Genomic DNA, 16,409 nt, shown 5'->3' with positions numbered 1-16,409 from the left:
ACGTATCAAATCTCGATTTCTTTGATATGATGTCTAGCGCAAAATAAAAATTTTCAAAACTATACACTATCCAATAAGATAAAATAATCATCAATTCAAAATATCAAATTTCAATATTTCAATATATTTATGTAGTATCTCATTATTTTGAAAAAATTATCTGTGAAACAATTAAATATTAAAATAAGGAACTTTTGGATTCTTAATAAATAAAAATGCATTAATTCTATAAAAATAATAATTTTGGACAAAACAATAAAAAATAATTAATATCTAATTGTTCATACTATATTTTCTCCATGTGATTTAGTTATCGATATCGTAACAAAAATGCTAATGAAAATTTAAGTTGTTGAACAAAACTATTAAGAAATATATATAAAAAATGGATCATCTCTTGTATAAATTGTTTTTATGCAGGCAAGACGTCATCTCATTGTAGGGTAGCATCTATAAGGTCTATCAAGTTCCTCACCACTTGACTTTGGAGAGAGACTCAGAGAGCTTTGAACACAGTAGAGAAAATTCTCATATGAAAATTCATCAAAAAAAAAAAAGAAACGACCTTCATTGGAGAAACTACCATTTATTCTTGTCAAACATAGTGAAGAAAATCCGCATGCGACAATTCATCAAAAAAAAGAAGAAACGACATTTATTCAAGAACCTATCATTTATTGAATCTATAGGGTCCATCGAATCCCTTACCACTTGAATCTGGATTGGGGCTTGGGGAGTTTCAATTTAGAAGAGAAAATCTACATGTGACAATTGATTAAAAAGAAATAGAAGAGAAAAAAAAACAGAGAGGAGAAATGATCTTCATTTGAGAAATTACTATTTGTTACTTGTCGAAGAACTTAAGTAGTATAAAATCATATTTATAGTCAACTAAAGACAAATATCTAAATTTAATAAAAGGAAATATAATATCTAAAATGTCGCAATAATAAATATAGACTATTTAATTTATACAGTAAATTATTGTAATGCCCTTACTAGATTATATTTCATTATAAGGAATCTATATATTAGCCGATGTATACACAATGTATATAATCTACTGCATATTTTCTTCCCTTATATATATTTCGTTGAGCTATATGCATATAATTTTTATATTCTATTATTATATAATTAATTATTCAAATTTGAAACAATCTATATGAGAATATTTTTTTCCTTTATAAGAATATAATAATTTTCTTAATGTAAATCAATAACGTGATAACGTGAGAGAACTCCTTCTTTTTTTATTTTTGATAGTGTGGCAGCGTGAAAATTCAACTCGCATTTTATTTTCATATATATATATAGAGAGAGAGAGATTTCATTCAACTTAACTCAGTGCATTAAGCAGAAGAACTACTTTTCTTTTGGGCTAAATACTAGAAAAACTACTTAAATATTAAGTTATGTGAGATCTACTTGTTTTTTCAAGCTAATTCACTCGATCAAAGTATTAGTTTCGCCCAAAAAAAAAAATCATATAACTATTAGTTCTTTGCACGATAGTCCTCTACTTTTTCTAATTACAAATAGGTCCCATTATCATTTTTCCTCTCAGAGAGACAGAGAGAGCAAAAGCAACTGCACGAGGGAAGGCTGCGTGTTATCGTTGTGGCTCGTCAATTGACCACCACTAGTCAGACAAAATTGTAGATGCCTCCGGCCATCACCGTCGTGGTGAGGTCATCGGCGATCTATAACGTGGTGGGCAACCTCATTGGAGCGGTGATGGCAAGCTGATGAGCCACCATGGCCAGACAGCCCGCAGTTTTGACAAATCCTTCTTTTTGTTAATTTCATTTTTTAATTTTCCAAAATTATAATAAAATAATATAATGTAAAATTATTGGGGCCAAAAGCTTAAAAAGAAAAGTTTTGGAAAATGTTAATATAAATGGGCTTTTCTGTTTGGAAAGATTACCAAACAAGAAACAACTTTTACTTAATATGTTGGGCACTTAAGTTTTCAAACACTTAGGTTATATCTTTTAAATCTTCAGTAAACATATACATGCTAAGTAACTCGGAAGTCTTTGCACATAGTAAGCAAATCCTGGCAACCATAGCAAAGGTTGATGCAGCCATCCACCTACCCTAGGTCTAATTATGGTTGTTCACCTAGCTTCTTTTGATCATGCCCGATGGAGTTGGAAATGATTTAATTAGATTGCAAAATTCATTTGCATAGGAAGACATTGATTTTTACAATCATCACGTGATGATCTAGTAATTCTAAGTTCACCCGCATGTGATTAAGTATTAACCAAGTCATAAGTTCGACTCCCTCTGACATATATTCAAAACTCGATCTCCTGGAAGGCTAGAGCTTATATGAGCAGACCATTCAAAACCGTTGGAATCATAAATTAGAGCACTTTCCATAAATTTCTCGTTTTCAGGATGTTAGTCATACTGAGTCTCACTATTATAAGTTCAACTTATCATGAACTCTATCATAGGACAGATCTAGAAATTATGTCTAAGAAGCGTGATATTCAATTAGAAGTAAAGAAAGAGTAAAATCGTAAAGTCAAGAGGTAGAGTAAGATAACTGTCATGAAAAAATATGAAAAAAAAATACTTGAAAGGATATATGGAAATTGGACTTCCAAATATATTAAACTCATTAAGTAAACTTATGAAAATGAAATAGATTTAAAAATAAATAAATTACATAGAGAAAGCAAAATGAGATATAATACCCAGCGAAAAAAAAAAAGCAAAATGAGAGAATTGAGAATTAAGGAAAGAAAAAATTGGAGTCTGAATATGAAAAAGTGCGGTGAATGGATGGTTAAAAGAGTGTAAATTGAGTTAAGAAATGTAAATTAACAAGTTTATTCCCAAAAATAAAAATTGAGTTCACAAAATAATGAAAGTGTAAATTAGCAAATTTGCTCTCAACTTCTCTCAATTTGATCATCACTGAAAATTGAAAATTAGACAAATTCTTTTTTCTCGGTGGACTAATTAGAAAAATATTTTTATGTTTTCTTTTTTTTGTCATGAGGGACACTATTAGGTCTAATATAAATATGAAAATAAAGTGAAATAGGAAGAAACATTAGTCCCACCACCACCAGAATTGGACCCAAAATCTCTTAATTTTAAGTCAGCACTATTTGTCATTATTCTAATTAAAACTTTTTCGTTTATTTTCACTTTTCACTTTGTAGTAGCGTATATAAAAATTATAATATCAATAAGTAATGTTGAGCTAAACAACAATTAATCATCACTTGATATCCGAACGAAAAATAATTTCAGATAATAAGTAAACTTGTAGTCTAAAAAAATAAAACAAAGAAAAAACAAGATCAACGCTTTCGAGATATATATTTTTGGTGCTCGTCAACACCAAAGTGATATAGATTGACTAAAAATTGGTCCGGGAGACGAGGAGAAACGTAATGCGTTTGACTTTTCAAAAGCACACCAAGGGGACACTCGCTTTCTTACCGGGTCAAAGTCCAAGATTGTTGTCTTCCCACTTGGACGTGGCCTCGCCGAGTATATTGAATGAGAGACATATAAAATGGTATGTGCAGATGCAGATTGCAATTAAAATATAAATGAAAATTTACAAGAAATAACCAATAAAGCGTTGGTTGAGTGGTAAGCAACTCTAATTCTAATAAGAAGGAGAATACAAATTCAAGTCCCGGGAAATGCACTTATTGGGATGAAAAATAACCTTTAATACTTGATCTCTTGAAATTACGAGAGTAATGTCTCTCATAATTTTTGTAACCGAAAAATTTTAAAAAGAAAAAAAGTATTTTGCACTCTACTAGATAATGTGCTAGATCTCGATGAAAATTACTATTATGATCTAATACATTCCCGATGTTAAGTTGTTGCTCTAATAAAATAGGGATGATCATTGGTTAAGTTTGGAATAGTTAGATCAAAATCAAATTCAAACCTTTTAAAAAGGGTCAATCTCACCACCAAGGTGGTAGCCCAATTGGTAAGGACTTCGTCTTTCAAAGGAGATATCAAGGGGTCGAAACTCGATTTAAATACAAAAGCACTATCATCGGGTTAGAATCAAGATATTTTACGTTTAATTCCGATTAACATAATTACTCTGCCACTTTATTTGTCCTTATTCTATCCTTCACTTTGTGAGTTACCAAAGAGATCATGTGATCTAGCAGGGACAAATAGGATATGAGAAGAGCACACAGAATTGAGAATCAAACCTAAAAGATGCAACTTGAGAGATGTCCTCTTAATACACGAGAAATAAAGATCAGAATTGAACAGGCAAGTTGCTTTGATAAACAATTCATTCATCTTCTACGCGGTTTGACTATTTGCAATGGCCGCTAGATAGAACCATTCCACGAAGCCGACCATATAAATACACGTACAATATCCCCACACTCATCAACCGAACTAACTGAATCCGGCAACCATCAACAAATCAATCAAATGGCCACTTCCACCATTCATCCCTCGCATTTGATCTTGCTCTCTTCCCTTCTCCTGCTCTCCTTCTCCTCCACCTCCTCTCTTGCCCAAACATCATTCCGGCCTAAGGCCCTCGTCCTCCCCGTCACGAAAGACATCTCGACCCTCCAGTTCGTGACTCGTATCCACCAGAGGACTCCCCTCGTGCCACTGAGCCTGGTGGTCGACCTCGGCGGGCGACACTTCTGGGTCGACTGCGATGACCCCAGCTATGTCTCCTCGACCTACAGCTCCCCTCGGTGCAGGTCGGCCCAGTGCTCCCTCGCCCAGACTAATGGGTGCGGGCAGTGTTTCTCCCTTGCCCGACCGGGATGCAACAACAACACTTGTGCCATGGGCCCAGAAAACAGCGTGACTCGCACTGCCACCGGTGGTGAGCTGGCATCTGATGTGGTCTCCGTACTATCCACTGATGGGTCGAACCTGGGCAGGGCGGTGAGGGTGTCCCAGTTCCTGTTCGCATGTGGCTCGACATTTCTGCTGGATGGGCTGGCACGTGGGGTCAAAGGCATGGCAGGGCTAGGCCGGACGAAGATCTCATTCCCATCACAGCTCTCCTCCGCCTTCAGCTTCCGTCGAGAGTTTGCCATCTGCCTCCCATCCTCTACCAACTCAACAGGAGTCATATTCTTCGGGCCCGGACCTTATAAGTTTCTTCCTAATATCGACGCCTCAATGTCTCTCGGCTACACGCCGCTCCTTAACAACCCAGTGAGTACCGCCACATCCTACACTGCTGGTGAGCCGTCCTACGAGTACTTCATCGATATCAATGCCATCCGTGTCGAGGACATGCCCATACAGTTGAACGCCACCCTGTTGACCATCAACAGAAATGGTAACGGCGGGACCAAGATCAGCACGGTAGTTCCATACACCGTCCTCGAAGCATCTATCTTCAAAGCAGTCTCAGAGGTATACATCTCTAAGATGGCTGGAACGAACGTGATGAGGGTCAAGCCCGTGAAGCCATTCGACGTGTGCTTCAGCTCAAAGAACATAGAGAAGACGAGCATCGGGCCGGAAGCGCCATACATCTACTTGACACGGCAGAATCAGCAACCAGTTTGGGCCATACTGGGATCGAACTCGCTGGTTCAAGTAAACAATGAAGTGATGTGTCTTGCTTTTATTAACGGAGGAGCCAACCCAACCACGTCTATAGTGATCGGAGCATATCAATTGCAAGATAACTTACTGCACTTCGACTTGGCAAAGTCGAGGGTTGGGTTCAGTAGCACCCTCTTGAACGTAGGCACAAGCTGTGCTAAATTCAATTTCAGTGCCATCGGCCATTAATTAAAGGGTCATCCGGCTAGCATTTGGGAAATTGAATAAATGCTCTCAAAGCATAAAGAAGAGTGATTTTGTATATGTCGTGATCAGCGTCACCTGCAAAAAAATTATTTGTATGATTTGTGGAATTATGGGATTATTATATAATTTTAATTCTTTCTGGGTAAGATTGTGCTGCGGAATACTACTCTATTTCCTTGCGTACTTTCTTGAAAGCTTCTTTTGAACATCATTAGTGGAGTTGGGACATGATCAATTTTGTTTGAGATGTGACGCAGAAGTCTATTTGTTTGGGTAATAAAAAAAGTTTAATAAATCTATTATAATGAAATAGAAATGCTGATAATTAATAAAGAAATATGATAATCATTTCATGAGAATTGAACTTAAACCTTTTTGTATATTATGAGAGAAAGTGTGTCACTATGTTACACTCTCTTTCAAATTATACGGTAGCAATGGCAAATCGTATCAAATTTTGAATTATCAATAAATTTGGTGTGAGAAAAATAGCATAGCGAAGTGGCAAACGATTGCGACTTCTTCGGTAGGAACAGAAGATTTTGATTTTGATTTCCACTGGTAGACTCCCTTATTTGTTTTTTTCCTATTTCACAATTGCATAATAAATCTAGGAACCTCTCTTATGTAGTACACGTCTGATTTGAGTTTTGGAAAACTCGTGAAAAACTTGTAAAATTGATCTGAACCAAACCTAGGGGTATAAAAAATTCAATCAAGTTCAACATAGATTGGTTCAAATGGTTTATCCTTCGTTCTCCTTATTCAAAATTTCAAATTTGAGGAGAATGCAAACCATTTGGACTGGACTCCATCTCTTGATGAGATACTTCTAATGGATAATTTGAGTAGTGTGAATGAAGAAAATCCATGATTCGAAAAAATTTTACTACTTGGTGGACTAATGCTGCTAGCTCGAATTTGGATTAATCGGGTTGCATGGGCATCTAGATTGGATACCAGGTAGTGCACACACTGAAAAAATAATGATATAATGCATACTACTCTGTTTGGGATCCTCCAAAATATTAGAGCTCAATTCATTTCACAAGAATTGAGTTGGATTATGTTATTTGGAATGTAAATATTTCTTTAAAAAATACAAGATTTACGTTGAATTTAAAATCGGAAAAAAATTAACAAGATTTAGCCAGAATTCAATTCATTTGGAACTGCTAGCCTTAATTTTGAATTCTACTTTATTAAAAAAAAATGCATTCCAAATGAGATTATTCAATCAATTTCATTTAAATTTCTTAATTTTTTCAAACAATATAATTCATTACAATTTAATCGAATTGAATTGGATCGAAATAAAATGAATTGAATTGAAATAATTTCTTGCGAGAATTGATTCCAAATGGGTTATAAGTTCATGAAGTTCCATCCAGAAAGCAGTCGGTGCTTCTTTGGGTTTCTATTTCACGAACCAAATCGAATCGAAAACGGATTTTATATATATATATATATATATATATATATGTGTATATATATATATATATATATTTATAGGTACGGCGGTCCAGCCCTAACTGCCAAGCAAGCAAGCCCACGGCCCAGCCCTAAATCCTTGGGCTCGTCTTAGGCCCATTGAGTCTAACCCGACTACGATGCATTTATCCTTTTCCTGCCGTGCGTTCATTGATTTTGACTGCTGCAAAAACTCCCTAACAAGACCAGAGCAAGGCGGCATAGGCAGAGTCTAACAGTCCGAGCATCGCTCCGCCGCGCCATTCTCCGTCTTCCTCTCACCAAGTCGCCGAGGTTCTTTGTCAGTTGGAATACTGAACCCAAGCCGAGCTTTATCTGCCGCACCATCTCCATTGCAAGCAAAGCCATTTGAGTTTCAAAGTCGCCCTGCTGTGCTTTATCGAACAACCATAAGATGATCACAAGCACGGGGGGAAGCTTTTTTTTCCAGAGAAGTGCAGTGGGAGCGCGGAAGAAAAGAGCCGCGGCAGCACCAGCAGCTAGGATTTCCTATGACCTGAAGGTCCCACCCCCTGCAAGCTGTCCTAGTGGCAGATTCCTTCACCACTAAGTTTGATCCCATAACCCTCGAATGCCCCAAGGTTTGTCCATGCCTCTTGTTGACACGATCCAATAAACGCTCGTCTTTACCTTGACTGTTAATGTCTGATTGAATGAAGAGAAAATCAATCAATGGAAGCTTATTGGTGTGTTCAATAAAGTAAGGTGCTTTATTAACGATACATATAAGGGTGTCATGAATTTATAACGACCTGAATGAGCCAGTTACCCTGTGTGTGTTGATGAACATGGCAATAGTTTGAATATGCACGACAATGGCACATCGTGGCATGGCTAGTGTTGGAGTTGGTATTGATGTCGAATTCTACGCTTTTTCGATGTGTATGTGTGCGTGCGCATGTGATTTTTTGTTCTAATATATATGTAGTTTTTCAGTTCTTATGTTTATGGGACTGGTTGAAAACATGGTATTCAAACTATTACATTAACTTGGTACCAATCTCATAATGATTTGAACTTTCTTCTCTTTTAAGGTAGTATTGCCTTGGGTGAATGTGCCGATGATAGAGTACACTTTGGCATGGCTTAAATTTGAAGAAGTGAAGGAGGTATTTGTTTTCTACTGCTCTCCTGCCGAGCAAGTTATTGACTATCTGGAGAGTTCCCAATGGTTTTCTCGACCGGAATTTCCGGTCAAAACAATCAAGTCGCACAATTCTGTTAGTGCTGGAGACGCTCTCCGCTTGATTTATGAGCGTGATGTGATTAGTATCATACCCCATTCTCCTATATTGCTTTCTATATGCCAGTGCATTTTTAATTCTATTTCACTCTAACAAGACATTTAAAAATTGTTTTCATGTCCGAAATTCAACATCTTTTTGGTACTTCAGGAAAAAAGATTCTTCACGAATTTCTAAATTCTTTCAATTTGCTCAGTATTTGCGCAGTTTCTGTTTGCTCTTGTCATAATGTATCATTATCTAATCCATAGAGACTTTATCCTTATCAATGGATGTGAACCGACCAATATGTCACTGAGGCGGGTGCTCCAAGAGCATAAAGATAGGAGGAAGAAAGATAGAAATGTTGTGATGACCATGGCTGTTAAGTGGCCGGATCTTTCTTCAATTTCTCAACTAGAGACTAGGAGTTGCTTATGGCATAAGAAGTAGCTCCTACATTATGAGGAGAATATAAACCATTTGGATTGGACTCCATCTCTGTTCACATATTTTCTTCCTATTCTTTCTGATTAGTTTCTAGGCATTTTGTTGGGCTTCTTGGGTCGAGATTAAATTCATGATTCTTTATTGTTTGTACCTCTAAAGTAATAACTTATTTTCAGGACGGTTCCATTGACATTTGCTACAAGAAGTGCTAAGTCTTTTCACCGATAACTTTGACTATCAACGCCTTCGTCAACATTTTGTGAAGGGATTGCTCGAGAATGATGTACATATTTTCCTCTTATCATACTATACTAAAATAAAAAAAATTGCTTCTTGCTATTCAATTTTTTTTATAATATCTAGGCTTTCTTTTATCTTTTTATTCAACTTGTGTTCCATCTGCTTGCAACCCTTGCATTGATGAAGTGTCTATTGTTTCAGATCATGGGTTCCAAAATATACACTCACAAAATTCGCTCACGTTTTGCGGCTAGAGTTGATAACTATCAAGCTTATGTTACCATCAGCAAAGACATAATTCAGTGACAATTGTTCCAGATGTGCTGCGTTTCAAAAATTATGCGGCTAAACTAGAGCGAGAGGGAACGTATCGAGTATTTGGTACGGATCACAAATTACAATTGGCATGAGCCTTATATGGTTTCCTATATAAATGACTTTTGAAGGGATATTCCACTACATGTTTCTTTAATAAACGGAGGAAAAATCATCTCCCATTGTTCAACTAAAAGTATCTTACTTCAAGTCTAACTTGATAGAGGGACATTATGCCACTGGGCTAGTGAACACCAATGTTGATTTACTAACGATGATTTTCAAATTTGATGGAATCAATGAATGTATATGCTCCATCACTATTATGAGAGATGATTGTTTATGTAGTTTGATCCTCCTGATTCCTACATTCTTAGTTGTTTACGACTGCATTATTTGGAATTTACATTTGAATAATAGAAGTTTTTATGACAAGTAGCTTGAATTAAACTCATGGGCTTGTGAGTAGCATATCCTTCTTGCCTCTCATACTATGTACTAACACTAATTTCATAATATCGATACTACAAGTTGTCATTGTCATTAGCTTATTTAAACACTTCTCTATGTTGCTTAATCATCCTTGATTTCTAGCAACTTTGTGAAGCTCCTTTTTTCTACTAAGATGTGCATTTTCTAATGGATGCATATAATGTGGGAATTAGGGCTCTGAACATTGAAAAAAATATGCCAAGTAATTAGTCGAAAAAAAAGTTTCCAGCTTTCTTATGCAATTCAGAGCGGCTGCAATCTTTGTTAGTTAAGCGATGTTTTCAACTTTCACTTTCAGTAATTCTGCATTTCTATCATGGATGTTTCCTGTCATGATTGTTTTCAAGTAATTCCACATTTACATGCTTATGAAAGGAATAATTTGTGTTAAGTATATAAAAGTAAATAGATTAGGGAAAATTGTTCTGACATATATTCCACCTTTGTGTCTTTTTGTGCTGAAATGCAAACACAATTTGGTGTTTCAATTCGTATTCTTTGTAATTATAATGCATGAGAATATTTCTCGACATCCTTTCAGTCATTTATGTAATCTCAAGGCATGTTATATCAGTCCTCTTGTGCTTATACTCTACAACAAAATGGAGTTGCTAAGCGAAAGAATGAATATCTTGTTGAGACCGTATGCACTATATTGATATATATATATATATATATATATATATAAACATACTTGTCAAGTTCTGGGGTGATGCACTTCTCATTGCATGCTATTTGGTTAATAGAATGCCTTCTAGTGTTCTTCATGGTCAGATCTCTTTTTCAGTGTTGTTTCGTCGTGATGCAATTTATTCATTACGTCCATGTGTCCTTAGGTGTCTGTGCGCACCCGAATTTTAATCTTTTGCGGGATACGCATGCTCGTGCCTACGTAACGCGGCTTGGTAGTGTCCATCTTTTCGGGGACGCACGACGAACGCGCATGAGAAGGAGTCGCCACCTACCATTTTACGACCCAGAGGTCGAGGGCCAGTAAGTTACTCGGGTCTAGGGGTATGAAATACACCTAGTATGCTAAGGCAATGGTCTATACGGAACCGAAAATTCCAAATTCGGGGGTTTTATTACGTGTGGGCCTATATCCCACATGCCCTTTCGGTACTCTAACTTGCTAGGCTTGCCGTTTATTATTTATTTACCGCATGGATTAGGTTGCACTCTCCTTGCCCGTTTTGACATCGTAAAAACGATGAATTGATCAATTCGAATCAAGAATCCGAAAGGGAAGTAGGTTCGTGCGTTGAAGAAACGGTTCGCTATCCTAACTACGGTTCGTCGAACCATGGTGGTCGATTCCCCGCGCGAACCGAAACCGCGAAACGTTAAATCTACTTACTGTTCGGGTAAATGAACCGATTCAATCGATTCTGTGCTCGGACCTCTCATTCACCGAATCAGGGATCCTTACAAATGAATGAATGAACAAATAAAGTTCCTTATAATGTACTCTCAAAAGATACAGAATACAACCAAATAAATCAATCCTCGATCATTTCGCATTGGGTCAATATTCCACTCTGGCTCACCGTGTGTTTGAAATGACCGACAAATAAATTAAAGCAACACGGGCTCAAAGAGCCGGGGGTCTGGTCCGATCGGACCGACGGGCGACAAGAGAACCAATTGATTCTCGTGATGACCGTTGAACCGATTGAGCTCCCGAGTGATATCTAACCACGATTCACGCACCCGATCCAAGTCACCCTCCAAATGGGCCATACTTGGAGAGTGATGATGACTTGAAATTAGATCTCATTCCGCACTCGGGATGCGCGCATTCAGTTTATAAGGGGTGTTGGACCCCGTGATCGATGATTTAGGGCGTTGGACCCCATGCAATACGTAATATATGGGTTCGAACCCAAACCGCAACAAATCAACGAATAAAAGTGGAAAACAGAAGAAAACTAATGATAATTGATATAAACAGACAAAAACATAAAAATAACTAATAAATACAGACAAGTCGTGTATTAGGCCGAATTTACGTGATTTAATCAATTATTAGCCGGGGTTATGTGGCAAACAATCTTATCCACCCTAGGCAAACAAAAGGATGTACTAGTATGAAGTTCTAGGTCAACTATGTGCTTGGATATCCTTTAAGACTTTATTATGTTAGTGACACTGCGGTTTCACGGAATACGTCAAACTTGTATTTTGACTCTAGGTTTGGAACCTAGAGTTTCGCCAAACCATTGTCTAACATTTATATAAGTCGAGTGAACGTTTAGTCCAGTTTGTATGTATTTTATGACAAAGATAACAATGGTAACCATCGAATCTATGATAAGAGGATAGAAACACCGATAATGAGCGAAATGGGCCATTCAAATGAAACTCGCATCCGAACGGATTGCCCTTTTTACTCATAGATCGAGGTGTTTTGGTCTCCTTAACGCCTAGGTTGTCGGCGAATCATGAAACGGTGATTATGCCCTTTGGTTTGCGAAATGTGTAAGAGTTAGTGAAAAGTTGAGATCGTATAACACGAAGGGGTCTAGAGGAGACTTGTATGCTTCAACTTGAGCCGCCTCAAATCGGGGCCAAACTCGAGTCAGAGTGGACAAGTCCGCTCTAGACGTCAATTCTATTCGTGTTACACGTCTCGGTGCTTTGGAATTGTGAATTTTAAAATGACACTTCCATCGGTTCATGATTCGTTGACGTGTTTATGAATTGATAACCGATTCATACAATTTTATTTAAGCCGAATGATTTAAATAACCGAATGATGCGTTCAATTTCCCATTTGTGGAATAATTTAATGATTGAGGTCTTGAACCTCAATTGTTATGGATTAATGAGATAATTGTTCGAAATTAACGCGCCTAACATGCAAACTAACGTGTAACTAACGATTAGGCGAAGGATTTGATTACGAACAATTCCGAGAACTAATTTGGAATCGGAGGAGGAGACCGCCCTTGACCCGAGGAAGGTCATGGAACTCTCAGCCTCTCTCCTAGAAGGGAAACCGAGAGCCTCCTTGACCCGGCTTGAGTCTCGGATGGTCTCCTATGCCGATTCTAACCACTTCTCGCATGCATGAGGCATCGAACATAATAATGACACACACATTTTACAAAACCGATGCCGCCAAGATCTTTAAACGCAATCGAGCATACAAGCAAGCACATATACGATATTTAAAGAAATCGATAAAACGACATCGGCTCATACAACGAAAATATATGAAGACGCGGGAACCTATTTATTTCGAAGTAAGAGAGATCTCCTTGAATCCCTGTGATTCAAGGGAACTCTCGGCCACCTCCTATGAGGAATGGCCGTGAGTTCCTATGGTTAAAACAAATCAAGATGATCTCTCCTACCACGATCTTAATCATTTCCCGTCATGTTAACATGTTATATGCGATTAATACACGTAAAGATATGGGAACCAACGAATTTCGGGAGAGGAGAGATCACCCGATCCAAGGAAGCTCACGGGTCCCTCCTTTGGGACCTAGCCGTGGGCTTCCATGGTTCAACCATGTTGTGGTGGTCTCTCCCACCGAGACTTTAGTTGCTTCCCACCATGGTATATGCATTCCTATGACATGTGAACGTGACAAAGAAATAAAATTGCATGGGCTTGCATGGAATCTCATAAAAATCCGAACTTGCATGCAACGTACGTATTAACCGCCTTGTCTCCCCCACAGCAATCAAAGATCAAAGACTGAGCTTCTCTAAGTCGTGGAGGGGCTATACCTAGCCTCTATATACGAGGAAAGGAGTCGAAGAAGTGGCTTGAGAGTTGGGAAACTCGACTGGACAGTGGGTACCGAACTGACCCAATAGGAACAGCCGCGGCAGTTGAGGAAGAAATGGCTGGGCAAGGTGGCTCAAGCCACGACACTGTGCGAGTTCGAACTCCTTCGACTCCTAAGGGGCTGTTCTTGATGTTCGTGACCAGCCTTGGGCGTGCAAGAGCCTGAGCAAACTCAAAAAAATACGAAGAAAACTCGGTAAAACTGGAGGAACTAGAGGAAGGGAAGAAGGAGAAAAAGGAGGTTGCACCCGGTTGATCGGCTCTTGACACATGACCACCTCTTCACGGGGGAGAGTGAGGGTTGTGAGGAACTCTTAGAACGTGTAGGCATAACTCGCCAAGGTCGTGGAAAGGTATGGCGCGTCTAGGACCCGGGAGGGACCCCAGGGCCGTAACTCCACGCTATTTCTATTGCTCGCTAGAACGATGTGCTAGAGGTCTCGAATGCTAAAACTAAGTTCGAAAATGTATTTACAAGGTCGAAGACATGGGAGGGTAAGAAGTTTGGCCGAGTTTGGTTTGGGTTAAGGGGCGATCGCCGGAAAATGGTTGAGTTTTCGAGCAATTTGGCCTTGTAATAGGGTTGAGGTGAGGCTATGCGATTTTTTGAAAATGGCTGAGCTCTAAGGGACTTGAGAGAGTCTCCTAGAGTGAGAAAGCTAGTGAGAGGATAGATGGTGAATTGTGATTAAGGTTAATGATGCAAGAGAACTTATAGGAGACTCTAATGATGCAATTAAGCCAAGTTAAATGGGATTAGGGGGAGCTTAAGTGGCTACCGAAATTTGAAGAGGATTAGGTAGGGGAAATGTCGAGGTAGAGTGTGGGGGAAGTTAGGTAAAAGTGGATGGGAGGTGATGGATGAGAGATATGTGTAAGAGATATTTGAATTGTGTTTATAGGGGGGAGCTTGGAAAGGTTGAGCCATCGAAATTGGAGGGGTGAGCCGTGGCTGCTGCGGTTGAGCCGTGGCTGCCGTGGTTGAGCCGTGACTGCTGTGGCTTAGAAGCTTGGCTTGGCTAAGTCGTGGGTCCCACTTGACTAGGAAGAAAGCCGGAGGAAGCTCAAGGCTTAATTGGTCGGGCGTTCGATCTCCGTGGTTCGTTTGAATGATAAAACATCAATGGACGCGTGAATACGGTTTTAATGAGTTTAATATTCACATGCTTTGTGTAAGTGAATGCTCGGACGTCCCGGGGACTCAAAAGCTGGTTTTGCTTTGTTTGGATGATCGGAGCAAAGTTGTCCATTTTTGTCGCCTGTTCGCGCCTCTGCGTGTTGTACTGCTCAGGTCGGCATGCTTTGTGCTTTGGGCAGAACGGTTTACTCGCCCACTCCAGCTGGAGATCAATAAGCGGATATGTCCTAGGAATTCGCGAACGGGACTCTCTTAGTGTTTCCCAAGTGTTCTGATATGTTTGGAGACCACTGCGATCTTCATTTGTCAAAAACGAGTCCCGAAGGTTTGCCAGGAGGCGTTCGTGACCATTAAAATATCACTCGGGAAACCGATATGCTTTGCTTGGTCCGAGCCAAAATGATTTCCTAGCCCTTGGGAGTTGTTCGAAGTAGGTGGTGCAGAGTTCGGGCGTCACCATTTCCCTGAATAGGCTATAAGCGCGGGATTCCATCTAAAAGGGGCCCTTTTACTACCGGAATGGTACTCGAAAAACCTAAATGGATTGTGCAATGTGATTGGAGTCTATTTCCTGAGCCCTTGAGGTCTTTGGGATTGATTGGCGCAGATTTCGTGCGCTGACAATTTATTAAAAGGGCCTCCAGCTATGTCTTTCTATAGAAAACGGCCCCTTTTTCTCGGGTCGGGATCTACTCAGGAGATCAAGATGAGTTCTGAAAGGCAGTCTGGAACTTGTTCCCTAGTCTTGGCGACCCTTGGATGTGTGCAGGCTTGTTTTCAAGTGTCGTTTGTCTGTTTGTGGATCAGGTGTCCTAGGAGCCCCGTTAGGAAGGCGGTTGCAAATATTCGGGAGTGCCTCGGCTTAAGTAAGAGACTTCTGAAAGGCGCTTGGAGGCGCCATTGGTCATTTTGGTACGAAGAGGGATTTTTAGAGTCCCATATTAGATACATTCTGACGTTCCAGTGATTCGGCGATGAATAGTGCCATAGTGCCGGCTTCTACTGTTTTGGGGCTCGTTCCTTGTCTGCTCTTCTAGTTGCCCCTCTTGTGCCTTTCTGGTGGTCCCTGTCTCTTTTCTGTAGACCATGTCCCTAGGTCCACGTGTTTGCTTCCGTCGGCCTAATCGTGAATAGTGACCTGAGCTTTGGTCGAGCGTTCCCTGTTGGAATTGGTGGACCAAAACGGGGTGCTGACAGTGTTTTTATTTTGTCCATCAATTGCTCCCAAGTTCAACAAAACTATCTCATCATTCTTTAAAGTGTGTATTCTTGGGATGTCCTCGTGCGTAGAAAGGATATAGATGTTATTCTCCAGAACAACGTCGATATTTTTGTGATTGCAAATGTCACCTTCTTTGAGTTCACTCCTTTTTTCTCAATGTCTCCTAATCAGTCTGAGTTACTTCTGAATCACTGCCTCTCCCTTCTCCATATGTAGTTGCTTCGTCTAGTGTTCCAT

General features: G+C 39.2%; 1 protein-coding gene and 1 long non-coding RNA gene across 2 annotated transcripts; both read left to right on the top strand.

Moving 5' to 3' along the window:
- Positions 1 to 4,388: 4,388 nt before the first annotated feature.
- On the top strand, positions 4,389 to 5,958 carry LOC116187072 (probable aspartic proteinase GIP2). Its single transcript, XM_031515660.1, has one exon. The coding sequence runs from the start codon at positions 4,447 to 4,449 to the stop codon at positions 5,782 to 5,784; it is 1,338 nt and encodes a 445-aa protein (XP_031371520.1). The 5' UTR covers positions 4,389 to 4,446; the 3' UTR covers positions 5,785 to 5,958.
- Positions 5,959 to 7,465: 1,507 nt separating this feature from the next.
- Positions 7,466 to 9,843, top strand: LOC116189011. The gene is made up of 4 exons (XR_004152292.1): positions 7,466 to 7,874; positions 8,328 to 8,402; positions 9,143 to 9,249; positions 9,408 to 9,843. It is a non-coding gene; the product is annotated as an uncharacterized LOC116189011 (long non-coding RNA).
- Positions 9,844 to 16,409: the final 6,566 nt, after the last annotated feature.

Source organism: Punica granatum, chromosome 8 (genome assembly GCF_007655135.1).
Source record: "Punica granatum isolate Tunisia-2019 chromosome 8, ASM765513v2, whole genome shotgun sequence".
Classification (NCBI taxonomy): Eukaryota; Viridiplantae; Streptophyta; class Magnoliopsida; order Myrtales; family Lythraceae; genus Punica; species Punica granatum.
The sequence above is the reverse complement of the archived record's forward strand: the minus strand, read 5'-3'. Positions and strand labels throughout refer to the sequence as shown.

Coding starts and splice junctions, on each gene's coding strand:
- LOC116187072 (XM_031515660.1), top strand. CDS start 4,447: ATGGCCACTTCCACCATTCATCCCTCGCATTTGATCTTGCTCTCTTCC.